This window comes from Anomaloglossus baeobatrachus, chromosome 1 (assembly GCF_048569485.1).
Source record: "Anomaloglossus baeobatrachus isolate aAnoBae1 chromosome 1, aAnoBae1.hap1, whole genome shotgun sequence".
Classification (NCBI taxonomy): domain Eukaryota; kingdom Metazoa; phylum Chordata; class Amphibia; order Anura; family Aromobatidae; genus Anomaloglossus; species Anomaloglossus baeobatrachus.
In genome coordinates, this window is record NC_134353.1 from 589,552,447 (window position 1) to 589,571,044 (window position 18,598).

Genomic DNA, 18,598 nt, shown 5'->3' on the forward strand with positions numbered 1-18,598 from the left:
ATAGTACCTTTGGAAATATATTTACTTACAAAATTGGTGACGTGTTCAATACTTATTTAACTCACTGTATATGTTCAGCTTGTAACCTGTCCTGATATATGACTAGGAGGGACTGCAATTTGAATTATGCTAGGGTTGCCTTTTTATCTCATTCTCAGAGAACCCTTTAAGAATAGCAAACACTTACTGTACTAGTTTTTGTTAAAAGTGTGAACTATACAGTTGACAATTAGAAATCTATTGATCAACGTTTTGCGAAATTTTGTGATTAACATTGAAAACTTTGACTGACTTTTGTTTTTTTGTTTATTTTTTTAAATGATAAAAACTAATAAAGAAACGGGAGGATGAAAAAAGTAGACGAAACAACACTGAGTCAACAAATGAATTAATGAAAGACTTGGAAGAGCTATTGCCTCCTAGTGTGAGATATGGAATAAAAAAGGAAACTGAAGAAAAGGGTAAGACTTTTAAAATATAAGACTTAAACCAGTTTGCCACATCGATGTATTAAGGCCTAGTACAGACCATAATGTGCAGATTAGTTGTAAGTCTCTTCACCCGAACTCAGCAGTCTATCTGGCTGAGTTTGGGACAGAAGACCCACAGCCAGTCCATACATAATTGTCTGTACTCAGATGGTGATATACCGATGTGGGAATCCAATATTAGGGTACTACACTAAAATTTACATTTAACACTGAATTCAACATCACATGTACGAAGCCTGAGTTGCTTTAAAATCACTAATAATGTACAACCAGAAACACACAAACTATTAGCAGTCTTCACCATTGCTTATTGGTTAAACTCAATGCAATGTTTACATCAAGTAATTTTTTATGATACATTTTTTTATTTTTTTCATTTTTATTTTCAGGGCAAAATAAATTGTTATTATTTTGATACATATGAGCCATGGTCAAGCGTTCTCAAAGTTTAAACAGCTTTCTCAAAGTATGCCCAATCCACAGTCCTTTACAGGCTAAGAAATGAGATAATATATTGGTGTTTTTATGATTGGTGTGTGTTGGTGGGAGTATTTATGTGATTTTTGGTCTGTTTGTGACAATTGTTGAGTGCAAAGGTAATGAGTGGTGTAGCATTTGTATAATGTTTAAAAGTTGTAAACGCTTTTGTGGTTAATGTTTCTCATATTCTTTTTTTTCAGCAATTGAAAAGACTCTAAAACCTAATGCAAACAACGAAACTAGAACTAGTAATCAAACTTTATCTGTGAAAAATGGCCCAAGGTTGACTGTTACAAAACCACCCATTCAATCACAGCTTATAACAACCACATCTACTCAAAAGCTTCAACTTAATGCTATAAAACTTAAACCAGGAAAAGGCAGAGGACAAACCTCTTGAAATATTTGGTCTTGTCTTTCATGTTGTATTATTTTGTGTTCATTCCTCGTAATGTTAATAAATACCAGTAACATACGGTACATATATACTAAAATTACATTTATGAATAAGTTACTGTTAATAAGTTCCTATTACAATAAAACACATGCAGCAATGATAATTTTCTTTGTTAACAGGAATGGAGTAGAAATCAGATACAATATATGGAACCCATTCCAACCTGCATAGTCACTTATACAGTATATTCGATGAACTCGAATCAATCTACTGCATGCCTTTCTGGTATTCACCAAATATACGCTGTGGGCCTTAATGAGGACATGTAGATCATATTACACCCCTTCGATTACCACCTAGGAACCCACAGAACTCAAAACTATTTTCGATTCCTGACATTAGGATACCAACAGACATATCCATTTGTATTGTGGGTTCAGTAATAGTGAAGAACAAATTGAAGTCAAGAGAAAATGGACATCAAAAATCTTAATGTGTCTGCTGTTTTTTGATCACAAGTATGTTAATTACAGTATAGTTTCTATGTTTTAGTGGACATTTTCATACTAAAATGTTATGACGGGTAATTTATCACACTCCACAGTTTCACCAGACCTGGTCTTTCTCTTCCAGTTCTGAGGTGGAACTTGCAGTTTGTTACGTCTTAGGCTATGTTCGCACGTACCTGCTGAAATTTCTGCAGCGATTTGACAGCACATGTGCTCTTCAAATCGCTGCAGATACACTGCATAATGGATGCAGTGTGTCTGCAGAATAGATGCCGATTTCATGCACTTGGGATGCAACCTCTCCCATAGACAGAGTGGGAGCAGCATCCAAAGCGCACAAATTAATTGACATGTTACTTTTTTGTACTCATGGATTTGGGTCAAAATTTTGGCATTCAAATCGCTGCGTTCAAAAAGGCAACGTGCACACGTATCATGCACAATCTACATAGATTGTGCAGGGGACGCAGGAGGCATGCATTTACGCTGCAGTGCAATATGCAGCGTAAATGCATGCAATTACGCAACGTGCGTACAAGCCCTTAGACTCATATGGTGAGTTATATCCCCATCATAAGGGTATGTGCGCACATCTGCGTTCTATTCTGCAGCGTTTAAGTAACTGCATGTGCATTTCAAAACGCAGCCAAAAAGCTGCGTTTTGCATGCATTGTGAATGCAGAATTCTTGCAGAATTCATGCGTTCTGGATGCTTGCTCTGCCATAGACAGAGTGGGAAAAACATCCAGAACGCACAAAAGATGTGACATGTTGCTTTTTAGAGCGCAGTGTTTTGGCAAAATATTTCAGCATGCAAATCGCTGCGTTCTAACACACAACGTGCGGATGGAATTTGCACAATTTTCATAGATTGTGCAGGGGATGCAAGACGCATGTTTTTACACTGCAGTGCAATACGCAGCGTAAAAGCATGCACAGTGCAGACGTGCGTACACAGCCTAAGTCAGGATGGACACATGGCCTCAGGACATTGGTACTGTAGGCTAAAAGACATATGGATCATCGAGGATATTTACAGGCTATACGGAACAGCAAACAAGTGAGTGCCGTCACGCCAGAAGCCACAGAACTAGGAAGGCAGATGCTGAGGAAAATGTCTAGTCTCAAGGGCACAAAGATGTAGGTAAGAAAGTCCACAACAGGTAGTAAACTGATTCTAATAACAGTTTGTGAAGCTGACATCAATTTATGGGTTGACCAGTGCAGATGCTAAATTATAAAATACACAGAAAATTGTAGCATAGTGAGAACAGTCTCTAATTACAGCTTATGATGCTAACAGCAAATGCCTGACCCAGAGCCATAAGGTACCCGGTCCCGGGCTTTTAGTTTTCAGGGGATTGTCACAGGTGGCCATGCCCGGTCCTGTGGCCTTGGTGGTAGTTAAAAGAAGTCTGGTAAAAAAAAATAGTAAAAATAAATGTCGCGGGCGGGGAGGGCACTGCGCTCACCCACTGCTCGGGTCCGGCTACTGCTGCTGCTTGCTCGGTCGGTGGCTAGAGCAGTGGGCCGGATCCCGGGGACTCGAGCGGCGCTCCTCGCCCGTGAGTGAAAGGGGTGGTTTGGTTTAGGGATATTGTCCGTGACGCCACCCACAGTTTGTGGTGAGGTTGGGACACCACCGCTGTTCTGTACGGGGATCCTGGGAGCGTTGACAGGGAGCAGCTGAGATGTTTTCTCCCCTCCGTGGGTAGGGGGGTTTTGGTGGTCCCGGGGCCCGGTGGTGGAGGTCGGAAGGTGGGTTGCGGGGCTTGGCCGGGTGCAGGGTCGCGGGGCAGCACAGTGCCAGACGGCACGGTGGTACTTATTCAGCCAGTAATGCACACGGAGTCTCTGGTAAAACAAACGGCTGGATGGACGAGTCCCACAGACGGCTGCGGTGGTCACTCCCGGTAGGTTGGCGGTAACTGTCTCTCCCTGCACCGGTGTTCTATTCTCAGCCCCAATGGCTTCCCACTGATAGCCCACTCCCCAGCGGTATGTTGGCTAAGGGAGCCCTTCCTTTGCCCGCAGGCTCTGGCCCTGGGAGCTCTAGCTCTGGCAGTAGCTTTATCTCCCTCACGGTTTGGACGGTTGCCTTCAGTCGGGTCTTTACTGCTGGGAAACCCCGGAGGTTCCTGTCGCTGATGGATTTGACCGGTTTTACGGCGACTCCTAGCCTGGTTGGGGTCCGTAGGCCCTGCCGGATGGTGCTGGCTTCTCTTCGCTCCCCGATCCGGTACTGGCGGGCCACCGCCTGTCCCCGGTCCTTACGGTTGTGCGTCAATCGGCTTCTCCTGCAGACGGTCACCACCATCTGCCAACCTTGCTGTCAGGTGCCCGGGCCACGTACCCGGACACGGTCAGTCTGCGCCTCTACTACTACTTCACTCCTCTCCTTCACTCGCCCTAGCTGTTCTGACTTCCTTTCTCGCCTCCAGGACTGTGAACTCCTCGGTGGGTGGAGCCAACTGCCTGGCTCCGCCCCACCTGGTGTGGCATCAGCCCCTGGAGGGAGGCAACAAGGATTTGTGTCTGACTTTGATGTTCCTAACCGGGGTGGGGGGTGTGTTGTTGCAGTACCTGTGACGTCCTGGTTTGTCCAGGGCGCCACATAAATAAAATAAAATTTTCTTGTGACGCCATCTACGGTCCTCAATAATATTACCGGTGCTGCTTGCAGACCTCCGGGGTGATGATGACGCAGCTAGTTTGTAATGCTCCCCGTAGGTGGGGCGATGTCCCCAGGGCTGTTGGGAAGGATCGAGATTTCACACACAGGGAGGCAGCTTACCACATGAGTCTTGATAGCGGTCTCTTCAAGGCAACTGATATGTGGCTCCCCATGTTCAGGCAAACGAAGTCCATAGTGATAGCAGTACCTTTGATAACAATAACTGTCACACACACCGGCTCTTTCTTTCTGTACCTTTACTGATGTTGTTAGCAGGGTTAAGTCCAGGGTACAGTCTGGGTGGTCGAGTGGAAGTTAGGATTTCCACATCCGTGAGATATTAGGCCTCCTTATTACTGTATGTTTCCTTAAGTCCTTGGCTGTTTAAAACCTGGCCCTGACCTCTCCTGTATCTTTCACTTGTATAGCAGGCGATGAGAGCTGTTCTCCTGGGCACCACTAACTCCGCTGCGGTCCCTGGCTCTATTGATGGTGGTGCTACAAGTGTTCCTGCACCAGGAGACTGAAGTCCCCTTCGCCCTCCGGTCTTTTCTGCTGGGTCTGAATGAACCCACACAGACTCGGACTCTGGTGTCCGGGTTGCTTCTTCTGGGGTGAACCGAACTGGTCCCTCCGCCCCCTTTCTGTCTCGCCTCTCCTCCGACCCTCACTCTGGATCTCTCACACTTGCTGAGCTTTCCTCTGGTATCAGTCTAACGCAGCTCCGTTTACCAGGTTTCTTCCTCAGTAAACCTGTCCCGCACTCAATTCTCCTCAACTGACTCTGCTCAAATGACTCTCTTGCCCTGCCCTCAGCATTTCTTATAGGAGACCTCAACTGACATCAGCCAATACGCCTGATGTCAGTTAGTCGAGCTTTCCCTACAGGTCTGGGGTGGAAAGTATTGAATGTGAATTCTCCCAATGTGGAAATCCCTTCCTTCACTTACCAGATGTTTCTGTGGCTACTTAATCTTAGGGTGCCACACAAACAATAGGTTAACTAGCAACAAGTGTAAATAATGCAAATAACTCATAACAGTTCATAAGGGTTATACCAATAATGGTTTTTAACCAGCAGGTCTTAGGGTTTGTAGAGAGCACAACAGTTTGCAAAGATGAATGCTGTGCAGAATGTACAGTCTTCAAGTATCAATTAAAAAAATTACATCAAACAGTGTGTTAACCAGCTGGTGTTTTGGAGCTATAGGTGTTAGTTGCAGAAATCACAGTCTGAGAATATAATGCAAAGACAATAAGCTGGATTTAGAAAGCATCCAAACACAGGGTAACTGAACGATGTCACTGAGACATGCTGGCCAACATGTATAGCCTGACGTAGACCAAAAGGAAATGGCTATAGTTACAATAGAAGGTGTGAAGCCCAACCCAGAAATTGGGACAGGTGACTAAAATTAGGGGTCACCTGGTCAGGTAGATTCGCTGACCAACATGTCAGGCTGAACACACAGACAAAAGACAATGGCGCAGCGAGCAAGACTTTCTGGATGGCATAAATAAATTTGATAACCATAACAGCAGGTTAGGCTAGATCAGGAGTCCCCAAACGTTTTACACAGGGTGCCAGTTCACTGTCCCTCAGACCGTTGGAGGGCTGGGCTATAAAAAACTATGAACAAATCCCTACGCACACTGCGCATATCTTATTTTAAAGTAAAAAAACAAAATGGGAACAAATACAATATTTCAAATACAGAACAAGTGAATTTAAATCAACAAAATGACCAGTATTTCAATAGGAATTATGGGCCTGATTTTGCTAATGAGATGGTCAATGCCCGGTTCCATATTTGTAACTGCTAGCCATAACAAGTGATGCAAGTGTGCATCAGTTAGTCTAAATCTGGTTGGAGATTTCAGATGTTTCATTCTGGAAAAACTCTGTTCACAGACATAAGTGCTGCCAAAGATGGTTGCCATTTTGAGTTCATGGTTCCTGAGATTACAATGTGTCTCAGAGGCAAGCTGCTTGACTTGAATGCGTCTTTCAGAGAGTCACAATTCTGCAGTTCAGCCAGTTCCATTTGGTAATGCTCCCCTTATCTATACTGATCCCCCTATGCTCCCACTTATCCATACTGATCACCCTATTCTCCCACTTATCCATACTGCCACTCTATGCTTCCACTTATCCACACTGATCCCCCTATGCTCCCACTTATCCATGCTGTTCTTCCTATGCTCCCACTTATCTACACTGTTCCCCCTATGCTCCCACTTATCCATTTTGTCTCCCATGCTCCCACTTATCCACACTGCCCCCTATGCTCCCACTTATCCATAGTGCCCCCCTATGCTCCCACTTATCCATACTGCCCCCTATGCACCCACTTATCCATACTGACCCCTATACTACCAATTATCTATACTATTCCCCCTATGCTCCCACTTATCCATACTGTACCCCTATGTGCCCACTTATCCATACTGTTGTTACCTCTCCATATTGTTCCCCACTTCTTCATACTGTTCCTTCTTAACACTGTGATCCCCATTTTCCATGTGGTCCACTCACGCCACGCTGCTGTCTCTCTCACTGTCCATCACTCACCTTCTCTGAAGTCTGACGCAGAGTCGATTGGAGCCTCCGCGGTACAGCAGTAAGCAGAGATGGCCATTAAATGTCACTGCTCTGCACTGTGTGATGATAGCTGTTCCAGGCACATAATAGTGACGTTTAATGGCTGCCGGCCTGTCAGAGGACGCTCGCAAACATGCGCGACCTTTGATAGGCCGGTGGTCATTAAATGTCACTGCTACGCGCTGCATGCTAACGTCAGTGCCCGGTGCATAGCATTGACGTTTGATGGCCCATAGGCCCGATCAAACAACCGCGGTTACTGACGGCGGGCCCCTCTATATGAAGCATAGAGGGGCCACCGAGGACCCGGAGCCCAAGCTGTCTAGCCAGGCCAGTTAGACCCTATTTGTAATAGGCCCCCTTACCCCTCTGGGCCGCTGTGCAGCCGCACCGGTTACGCCAGTGCATCCACATCATGTGCTCCTCTCACTGACCACCAATGAAAGAGGTGCCCCTTCCGGAAGTGCTGCGGGGGCCAGATAAATGGTCTCAGGGGGCTGCATGGGGCCCGTGGGCCATAGCTTGGGGACCCCTTGGCTAGATGGTAGTGAAAGCAGTATGCTATAGTAACGCATAAAATTTCTATCTTTTTTAATAAAATACTCTGCATAATATATTCGGACTGCAAATTAATATATAGAAAAAAATCATTAAAAACTAAAACAATGCTACTGAAATTAATCCAAATACAAAAGCATTTCTTTTATTGGTGTTCAGAATCCAGTTGAGTTGTCAGATACATAAAGCTAATTATTATATTTTCTTGGGAAATACAACTATTTTTTGCTAATATCTACTGGATATTACATCCTTTTCCAAGACCTACAAATATTTTTATAGCATTATGCCATGTTGATTTATACAATATCATTTTAACATAGAGCAACACATTAATTTCTAGGTAAAAGTAACCTGCATTGAACATAAAAAGAACTAGTAATAATCAATTAAGCATGGCCATTGGACTTTAGATTTATTCATATTCACCAGAAAGGTCTGGTATTTAGGATGTTACTTTACAAGAACACATTAATGATGTTTTAACATCTGCCGGGGTATGGTGCTTCACGTCTTTAAGAGTTCTTCTGTGGGATCTTCATGGTAATTGTTTTCACTTCAGTGTAAGCATGAAGGCCATATTCTCCCCTAGAAAAAAAATATTCAGTTATATCGCTGGTATTATGCAGGGCAGATTATGTAGTAGTTTTCTGAATCAAAGATACAAAAGGATAAAAAGAGACAAAAGGCGAGAATTGAAAGTCGTTACAGAATACTTTTCTTTTTTTATTGGATTCACAACAAATTGTACAGGTTTGATTCTAGTATGGTCTAATAAATAGATAACAAATGAAGGTCAAAATATGGATGGAATTATTCCAATTTAAAGGTCACATTTATATATCCCTTTATAAAACAAATATATTTTTTATCAGAACAATGTTTACTTCCTGTATGTAGAAAGCCAATTAGCATTATCTATTGGAAAAGAACACATTATAAGAATAATTAGCCTGTCTGGATGTAAAATTAAGATATTTTTGAGATCTCTCCTGTATTTTTTATACAGCATGTTTTTCAATAGGGAGAAATGTATGAATAGATCTTAAAAAATATACAAAATATTAAAAATAAATTAAAGATAATATTTTGTTGTTGTCACTGAGTAGGAAAAATGAAATTGTCCTCCTACCTTCAAGAAGTTAATCTAAGCTGCTAAGGATGCGTCTGTCTGCCATTACCATTAGAATAGTGAAATCAGCTATAGGCCTCTGTTCCACTTGCACATAGCTTCCGATGTGATATACTAATGACCCTTTGCTGCGAGTGTCAGTGTTATGACTGTGATCTGATATTGGGATTGTATCACAGCTGCCAAGAAGAGGCAGGGAGCACGTTCTCTGCATCTCCTCCGCGGCCTGTTTCTGCATACATTGCATTACGGTTGGATGACATGCAAGTGCACTGCGATGGTTCACATACACCCATAGACTTGTATCGGTGCGTGGGAGCCGAGACTCACTGTCAAACGCAGCATGCTGTGATTAACTTCTCATCCCGCTATGGAACGAGAAATCAATCGCAGATGGACACTGCCCCATAGTTTTGCACTAGAGTGAGAGCAATCAGATGTTTTATCGGATTGCACTTGTCCGTGCAAAACACAAGTGGAACCGAGCCCATAGACTGGCTCAGTTAAAGGTAATGAACCTAATGAATTCTTGTAGATTATATTTACATGTAAAACATACAGAAATGACTATATTGCTAAACAGTTTAGAAGCCCTTTAATAAGTAAATGACTGTGGCATGAAATGTCTAGAACCGTTATAATTTCAAGTGGTTGTTGGCATCTCAATAAAAGTGCTTGTTTGTGACTAATATAAGATTGGGGTTCAGAATGTTACCTGACACAATTTACTCAGTGTTTTCATAAACCATATTTTACTTACATTTCACGTCCATTTCCTGACATCTTAAACCCTCCAAATGGGCACTGAGGGGACATGGCACTATAGCAATTTATCCTGTAAAATAGAAGCAAAATATTTAGTATATTACTACTCAACATCATTTTAATTAAAAAGAAAAATGTTAATTGGCAGATAAATAGCCTTATAATGATTTTGTGATATTTTATTGAAAGCCTAGCTACTGGGAGGAAATTAACTTATATCCTCCTGAGAGCAACTCGCTTTCAGTCCTTGGTGGGCACACAATGTGATATACTGTGAGCGGCAGCTGCAAACACTCCCCAGCACACTGATTGACAGCTGCCTCCGACCATATGCACTGCAGTGTGAGCTGTCGATCAGACTGTCAACGAGTGATTACAGTATAGTGAGCCATGACTGTAATTGATGCATGCACCTATGTCAGAAAGCAAGCGGCTCCCATGCAATTTGCATATGCGACTGGCTTTTTAGAATGACCATCTGAAATGGACTTAATATATTGTCTGCTTTATCAACTTTTTTTAACTTGTAAAAAGATCCATTAAACGTGACACTATGCTCACAAAAAACATTCCGTGTGCAGAAGAAAAGGATGGACATTGATTTTTTTCTAGGCACCCTTAAATTATATGGTTTAATTGTTCCCTTGGTATCATTGACTGATTTTCTGTGGTTCCAGCAGAGTAGACATCTGTGTTTAAATCATCACGAGGGATTTTTCACACAAAACTGTTATTTTGAAAGTCATTTAAGGGTAATCTTTATGATAAAATATGAGTGGTAAGGCAAAAAGAGACTATATACAGTGTGTCCACCCATATCCTGTCCACCACCATTAACTTGAGAATGGCGGCAGCTATAGGCATAGAAGTGGTGTCTAGGTATGGTAAAGTATCCATGCGCTACGCAATGAAATCACCTATAGCGCCACCTGGTGGAAAACAACAAAGTTGGCATTTTTATCTCAAAAACGGAACGAGATAGAGAAAAAAGTGGATTACAAAGTTGTAGGGCATCATCAATACAAAACGAATTGACAGCTTGCATACAGAAATGCTATGATTAGAATGTGTAAAACTCTACAAGTCTGTGGACGTGAAGCGATACCTCATAGAGACCTTCCTAAGTTCCTACAAGTCATTGGGTATGACTCACTGGACCTGACCCCATTGGACTTCTTTCTGTGAGGTCACATCAAACAGCAGGCGTATGCGACCTCTCCACCAACATTGCAGGACCTACGACGACGTATCACAGATGCTTATGCAAATGAGTCACCTACCATATTGCACAACGTACAGCAAGATACAGTATGCTGTCCAGAGTCCAGATGTGCATTGCAGCTGACGGTGGCCACTTTGGGCAGCAAAGTTAAATGAGGGCCATATGCGTAACCACCATTCAATGTTTTTTGGGGGGGTCATGGGTTTCATATCATAGCATTTCTGTATGCAAGGTGTCGATTCGTATTGAATTGATGATGCCCTACAATTTTTTAATTCACTTTTTTTCTCTATCTCGTTCCGTTTTCGAGATAAAAATGCTAACTCCGTTGTTTTCCACCAGGTGATGCTATATGTGGTTTCATTGCGTAGCGCAGGGCTACTTTACTATACCTAGACATCACTTCTATGCCTATAGCTGCCGCTGTTCTCAAGTTAATGGTGATGGACAGGATATGGGTGGACACACTGTATACTAAATTTTACAATGTTAACAGGCCACAGACATGGTATCCAGGATTAGTGTTTAAGGACCAATTGATAGCACAAAGGGGCATGGAGCAGCATGCTTTGTTCCCGGGGGCAGTAATTTAAACCTCTAAAAATATAAATGAGGTATATTCTAAATATGGTGAATATCAATTAACATAATACCGTATACTTCAGATTTGTATTTAATCAGTTTGTGAAATTATCTAGGAATAGGTTAGCCATGGTTCAGATATCTGATATTGCCAGTCTTCAAAACCTTCCTCAATCATCTTCTTCTCTGAAGTTCTGCCACGCTGTATCATATTAAAGCCATGAATTGTCAAGGAGTGAAAACATCCCATTGTCCATTTCATGAAGAATATTTATTTCTTCTACTTTAACATCAAACTCATTTATCAGAGCAGATATTTTAATAACATTTCCTTTCCAAATTTGTATTTCTTTTTGATAAGGATTTGGACTGTAGATCAAAGATTATATTTAGAAAAAAGCAAAGCTACATTGGTTTTTGATCCTTCTTCTAAGAATCACTGGAAAAGTCCACTTGTTGATAGATCTCATATTTCCATCACTAAACACTTCACACACTACTCACTTAAGATGCCAGTACTAAATTGAAAAAGGTTTTATTTGAAATGTATTTATAAATTACAATTTCAGACCCTTTATGTAACATGGAAAATGGAAAGGATTTGTGGCTGAGTCACTGCTCACAGATGAGCCATGAGGCAGAGTAATCAAGAGGTCTGCGGTCAGATAACAGGAACACTAGTTATTAACAGAGGGATAAGACAAAGGAGTAATCAAGTCACAGTCCAACGTCAGAATTCCAGAAAGGTAGCAAATCAAGACAAAGGGGCTGAGCAAAATTAGAGGAGAGGTCCAACGTCGGTCAGCAAAAGATCAGAACACCAGAGCATAAGAAAAAAGGCACGCACACCACTGAACTAATGCTACAATTGGGAATAGTCAGACCACAGTCAGTCATCTAAATAGCTGGGTAATCGCTCAGAGCGGGGGAAGAAACTACACATGCCCCTGGCAAAATTGGGCGACTGGACTATGACTTGCAATACTGGAAACACAGCACATCCCAGCCACAGATAGGACAGCCGAGCTGTCACTCACCATACTGCCTGCTCAGCCTGTCCCTGATTCTATAGGATGGCTGAGCTGTCACTCACTGAGTTCAGGATACAGTGAGTGGCGAAATCTTGACAAAATTTAGAAATTCGCTAGGAACAAATATTCTATGTGCGTGTATTAGTTCTTACAGAGTTGTAAACAATGAATAAATTAAAATTATTATAGCCCTTAGCTGTACCATGCAACTTGCACTCCTACTACTACATGACTCCTCGAATCATATGGTGTCTTCTTTTGGACTGGAAGTCAGTCTCCCTATATGTTACCATGATATTGTCATCATTGTCTCTTGCTAAAGAGTTTTTGCATACATTCACAGAGAATCTGACTTCCATTACACATAAACAAAATGCTGTATGATTCGGTTAGTCAGAGTACACATCACATGGTACAGTTCAGGAGGTCCATAAAAGATTTACCAAAATCCTGGGGTATTTCTTTAACTTGTTTCATAACCTAGAACTGAACATACTTGTAATGATACTGTGAATTCTATGATGCAAATCATTCAAGGCCAAATAGGAGATTGTGATTTAAAGGTAGACTCAAAGCAGAGAACAGTCAAACCACTTTAGGCCACCACACTGTTTTCCTGCAATAAGTACTATGGCTGCTGTCATTGGTATGTACATGAAGACTCTAACAAAGCATACAACACAGTTGTAGCAACATCTTTCATGCACCACATACAGTATATATGTCTCTAGTTCCCTACTAGGTCCCTAACTCACAAAAAATAGATCTTACACTAAAGAAAAATGGCCACATATGGCCTAACCAGTGAGATGCTTTCTGGGATTTATGGGTGTTTAACTCAAAACATGAATGATAACTTTAAACTTGGCATCTAGTTACCTTAACTATTAACATTGTTATTTTAGGTTCAAATTTTGTGTTGTATAATTTTTTTCAGAAATCTTGATAGGGAGTTTCACATTTTCACTGCTTTTATTAAACTATGTGAACCTTTTGACTTATACAGCTTCTATGTGTCACAATACATAGCAGATTGAAGAATGAGTTCACAGTGAAATGTCCAGGCGACCACTTTAGCTATGTGTAAGTCTAAAGCTGGGTTAACACATAGCGACAGCGACAACAATGTCGCTGTTACGTCACCATTTTCTGTGACGTAGCATCGACCTTGTAAGTCGCTGTTATGATCACTGCTTAGCTGTCAAACACAGCAGAAGCAGTGGCGATCATAACGACACGAGTCGCTGTGCTACATGTGTAGAGAGCAGGGAGCCGCGCACACTGCTTAGCGCTGGCTCCCTACACTCCTAGCTACAGTACACATCGGGTTAATTACCCGATGTGTACTGAAGCTACATGTGCAGAGAGCAGGGAGCCGTGCACACTGCTTAGCGCTGGCTCCCTGCACTCCTAGCTACAGTACACATCGGGTTAATTACCCGATGTGTACTGCAGCTACATGTGCAGAGAGCAGGGAGCCGCGCACACTGTTTAGCGCTGGCTCCCTGCACTCCTAGCTACAGTACACATCGGGTTAATTAACCGATGTGTACTGCAGCTACATGTGCGGAGAGCAGGGAGCCGGCACTGGCAGCGAGGGCGGACGCTGGTAACGTAGGTAAATATCAGGTAACCAGGAAAAGTTCTTCCCTTGGTTATCCGATGTTTACCCTGGTTACAGCTTACCGCACCTGCCAGACGCCGGCTCCTGCTCCCTACTCGCTTCATTTCGTCGCTCTCTCGCTGTCACACACAGCGATGTGTGCATCACAGCGGGAGAGCAACAACCAAAAAATGAAGCTGGACATTTAGCAACGACCGGCGACCTCACAGCAGGGGCCAGGTCGTTGCTGGATGTCACACACAGCGACAGTGATGGGACATCGCTGCAACGTCACAGAAAATGATGACGTAGCAGCGACGTCGTTGTCGTCGTCATTGTGTGTGACACCACCCTTAGGACTATAACCCTAATAATTTTTATGCTGACTTGTTTGTTGCCTTCTGCATAGAAATAGCCTGACACTGGTCAGTTGTATGTTAGCTTATCCATTATACTTTTTGGAGCATGTGTTGAAGGCTCATTACCTGTTAGCCATGACATGATCATAGTTATATTGAGTCCTTTCCTTTTAGACTTCCCATCCCTTTGGTGACTCTGCTTGGGCTCTCTCACTAGCATGTGGGTTCTCACCCATTTCTCAGCACCATGATATTGTAACTCTATAAACTGAATCTTTTTAACTTTTTCACACCAAATAAAGTTGCTATATTTTATACTCAGCCTCAAAACTCCTGTTTTCAATTTTTTTCTGTAAGTCCTTTACGGAGTGGCATATGTATTAAACACGAGATGTGCATTGCTCAATTGTTTATGTGTCTCATGTTGGGAGAGCTGGCGGCCAGTCCAGGCAGTGAGATGTAATCCTCTCATGAGTTACTGTCAATATGCATTGTCTCCATGTCTATATAGGATTTGCAGCTTGGTATAAGTAAATAAGCAATCTGACAATATATGGACATATTAACAAATGAATCGGTACATACTGTATAACATAAAATATTTAGAGCCCAAAATAGTTTTTATTACTGTCAAAGGAATTTCATGTAAGTATGCTTCATGCTAGGTAATAAAAGTCCGCTTAATGCAAAATTCTTGACCCAGAGGACAGCCACGACAATTAGGAATTCGCCACCATGTAATAAGATGGGCACAGGAGGACCAACTTCATGGACTGATGAATGACACTCGGGACTAACATAATACAGGTTTTATACTAGAAGGGTTGCTATCACTGTACTTGAATGAAGGTTAAAAATTGCAGCAAGACCTAGTAATATCAATAGTTAACCTCAGAGCTATCTGTTGGCAGCTTCAATCAACTCTTATGACTCTGGGAAAATATGTGACCTTCTAACATCACCATCAAGCAAACAATTCAGGTTGCCAGATCTCCTAGTAGCCAAATAAAAGTAAAAACAGCAATTTTATTAACTCTTCTGACTTTACTTGAAGGCACTGTTAGGCCGTCTACACACATTAACATTTCACACAGGGCCGGCTCCAGGTTTTTGTGGGCCTTGGGCGAAAGAGTCTCAGTGGGCCCAATCCACACAGACATGCACAGATACATACACATACATGCATACATACACATATATATTTAAAGAGAAATTCACAAAAACATATTTCATATACACAGACATACATAAATACACATCATACATACACACACAGACACATTATTTTTATATATTTATATATATTTCTAATATTGGGAAGCCAGCAACAGCCTCATTTACCTCCCCTGCTTGTCTCCATCCAGCTCCTCCTGGGCATGTGTCTGTGCCATGCTGATTGGTGGCAGTCACTAACAGACAAGGCTGCACAGCACACTAACACCGAAGTATACACATCACAAGAGAGTCTGGGGACATACACATTACTGGGGGGCATGCATATTACTGAGGAAAGGGGTATACAGCAATGGGGGGGCATATAGCTCTAGAGGGGGGTAGTGGCTCTGAGGTGGAGGGATAAACAGCTCTGAGGTGGGGGGACATACTGCTCTGGGGGGTATACAGCACTGGGTAGGGGGACAAACAGCTCTGAGGGGCTATACAGCGCTGGGGTGAAGGAGACATACAACTCTTGGTGTATAGTAGTATGCAGCCCTCATATTCCTTCATATAGTGTTATGAAGCCCCCATAGTCCTCTATATAGTATTATGTAGCCCCCATTTAGCATTATGCAGCCCCCATATGGCACTATGCAGCCCCCTTATGGCATTATGCAGCCCTCATATGGCACTATGCAGCCCCCATATGGCACTATGCAATCCCCATATAACATTAAGCAGCCCTCATATAGCACAATGCAGACCCATTTAGCATTAGGCACCCTCATGTAGTATACAGCCCGCATATAGCACAATGCAGACCCAGATAGCATTAGGCTCCCTCATGTAGTATAAAGCCCGCATATAGCACAATGCAGACCCAGATAGCAATAGGCACCTTCATGTAGTATACAGCCCGCATATAGCACAGTGCAGACCCAGATAGCATTAGGCATCCTCATGTAGTACACAGCCCCTATATAGCACAGTGCAGAGCCAGATAGCATTAGGCATCCTCATGTAGTACACAGCCCCTATATAGCACAGTGCAGACCCAGATAGAATTAGGCATCCTCATGTAGCATACAGCCGCTATATCATTTAATGCAGCCCCATGGTCGTCTGGCCACAGTGATGAAATACATACTCACTTCTCCTCGTTCCCTAGCTGCTACGGTCACCTCGGTGCGTCCACTGCTGTTGCTCGTTCTAACCTCCCAGTAGGTGCGCAGTGATGACGTCACTGCCCTCCGATGTTGAGCAGTCAGAGCTCCGACACTCCAGACACAGCAGGGAGAATGATGAGAGGGAGTGCGTCAATTGTATCGGCATTCGGCCACTGTAATACCGATACAATTGAAAGCGCGATCCTCGGCGGGGGGAGACCGGTGACAGCACGGGCACCGGGCGGGACTAGTGGTACGCTACTCCTGCCACCACGAGTGCCCCCCCCCCGGTAGCCCAGGGCCCCGGCATTTGACCGGCATTTCACATAAGTGGACCACAGTTTTACGAATTATGAAATACAGATATGTGAAGCTCACCTAACTTTCACCCACAGTGCAGCCCAATTTTAATTTTGAAACCATTTTCTTCGATACATCTACAGTTTCCCAGTACAAGTAATGTAATTTGTTGGGGTGACTTTATATTAAGGACAGATGAAGCTTAAGAAAAAAGTAAGACATAAGTGTCACAACAATTTTAATTGCGTGATCTAAGTGTACTGACTGTCACTGTAGTCTTGTGACCCCCTAATGCCACAACGACATATGGCTTTGCTTTACAGACTTTAGTGTAAGACACATTCAACTGTCACGCACATGAAAATGTCTGCAATTTGACAGTTTTTTTTAATAGCCAAATTACAGCTCTAAAATAATCAGTCCACAACAAGGTCTGTTTTGTCAGATTCTTGGTATCATGCAGCACTTTGCCATATAGCCTTAAACCTACAATCAAAGTTCAAACCTCTTGGCTGCTTCAAACTTATAAATTCTCATGACTCATGGAAATATGTAACCAGATGATATACTATTAAACAATCAATGCAGGTTCATTTAGGCTCTCACCTCATAATGTCAAAGAAAACAACAAAAAAATTAGTTTATGCAAAAGTGAGAATTTTTAACTAGATCTTTAAAATGTAGGGTGCTGTCAATGTGACGCCCTGGACTAGCCAGGTAGTCACAGATAGCGCCCCCCCCACAACACCAGTCCCTCACAAGGTAACACCAGCCAAACCATAAACCCTAGTCACCTCCCTCAGTGCTTAATGGACACACCAGGGGGGCGGAGCGAGGCAGTTGGCCACGCCCACCGAGGAGTTCAGAGGGCCTGAGGCAAGGTAGTCTGTTAGTGGAGGTGAAGTAAAGTGGAAGCAGGCCTGTGTGTCAGGTCTGCAACTAACTGACAGGTGCCAGGGTTGGAGCCCGGGCACCTTTGGATAGGAGACATACGGTGGCCTAGCCTGCAGGAGCCAGGAAGACGGCTCGGTGGAACTGTGGTGGACCAGGACAGGGTAGTAGCCCGCCGTTACCGACCCGGGGATCCGACTGGAAACCAGAGCACACATGGGGGTACTCAGACCCTGACACAAGATCCAGAATCCACTGGACTGAGTTAATTAACTGATTGCGGTCTGGACTATAGGTCCTTTCCCACCCAAGTCCCGACTGAAGACAACAGCCCACCGAGGGGGATAGAAAGCCACCGCACAGGCAGAGAGATCCCAGCGTCTGCGGGCAAACCGGCTCCTCCAACATATACAAAGCCGTGGAGCGGACTCCCATCACTGAAGCGTAGGCAGTCTACACATACACTACACGGTGCAGGAGAAAGGCAAAGACCACCGAACCGGGTGGGGGACCAAACGCAGCCAGCTGCGGGCACCGACCACCATCAACTTTGTTTACCAGAGACTTGTGTGTGTCAATAACAGTGATTACCACAGTGCCATCTGGCTGCGTACCGCCCTGCACCGCCCAGCTACTCTCCCCAATAGGTCCCGGGGCCATCATCCCTGCCCACGGAGG

At 43.3% G+C, this 18,598-nt stretch overlaps 2 protein-coding genes across 4 annotated transcripts in view; one reads left to right on the plus strand and one right to left on the minus strand.

Moving 5' to 3' along the window:
* LOC142313841 (transmembrane channel-like protein 2-A) overlaps positions 1 to 1,371 on the plus strand; it is an 87,513-nt gene extending 86,142 nt beyond the window's left edge. Inside the window, exons 17-18 of the mRNA XM_075352430.1 lie at positions 338 to 461; positions 1,172 to 1,371. Coding sequence (XP_075208545.1) covers positions 338 to 461; positions 1,172 to 1,371 — 324 coding nt within the window. The remainder of the gene's footprint in view (positions 1 to 337; positions 462 to 1,171) is intronic.
* A 6,459-nt stretch (positions 1,372 to 7,830) lies between these two features.
* The window catches only part of ALDH1A1 (aldehyde dehydrogenase 1 family member A1), a 268,634-nt gene continuing 257,866 nt past the window's right edge, over positions 7,831 to 18,598 (minus strand). For all 3 annotated transcript variants that reach the window (XM_075317988.1, XM_075317996.1, XM_075318004.1), the window contains 2 exons: positions 9,604 to 9,678; positions 7,831 to 8,299 (listed from right to left, as the gene is read on the minus strand). In XM_075317988.1, the coding sequence (XP_075174103.1) occupies positions 8,227 to 8,299; positions 9,604 to 9,678 (148 nt within the window). In that variant the 3' untranslated portion in view covers positions 7,831 to 8,226. The remainder of the gene's footprint in view (positions 8,300 to 9,603; positions 9,679 to 18,598) is intronic.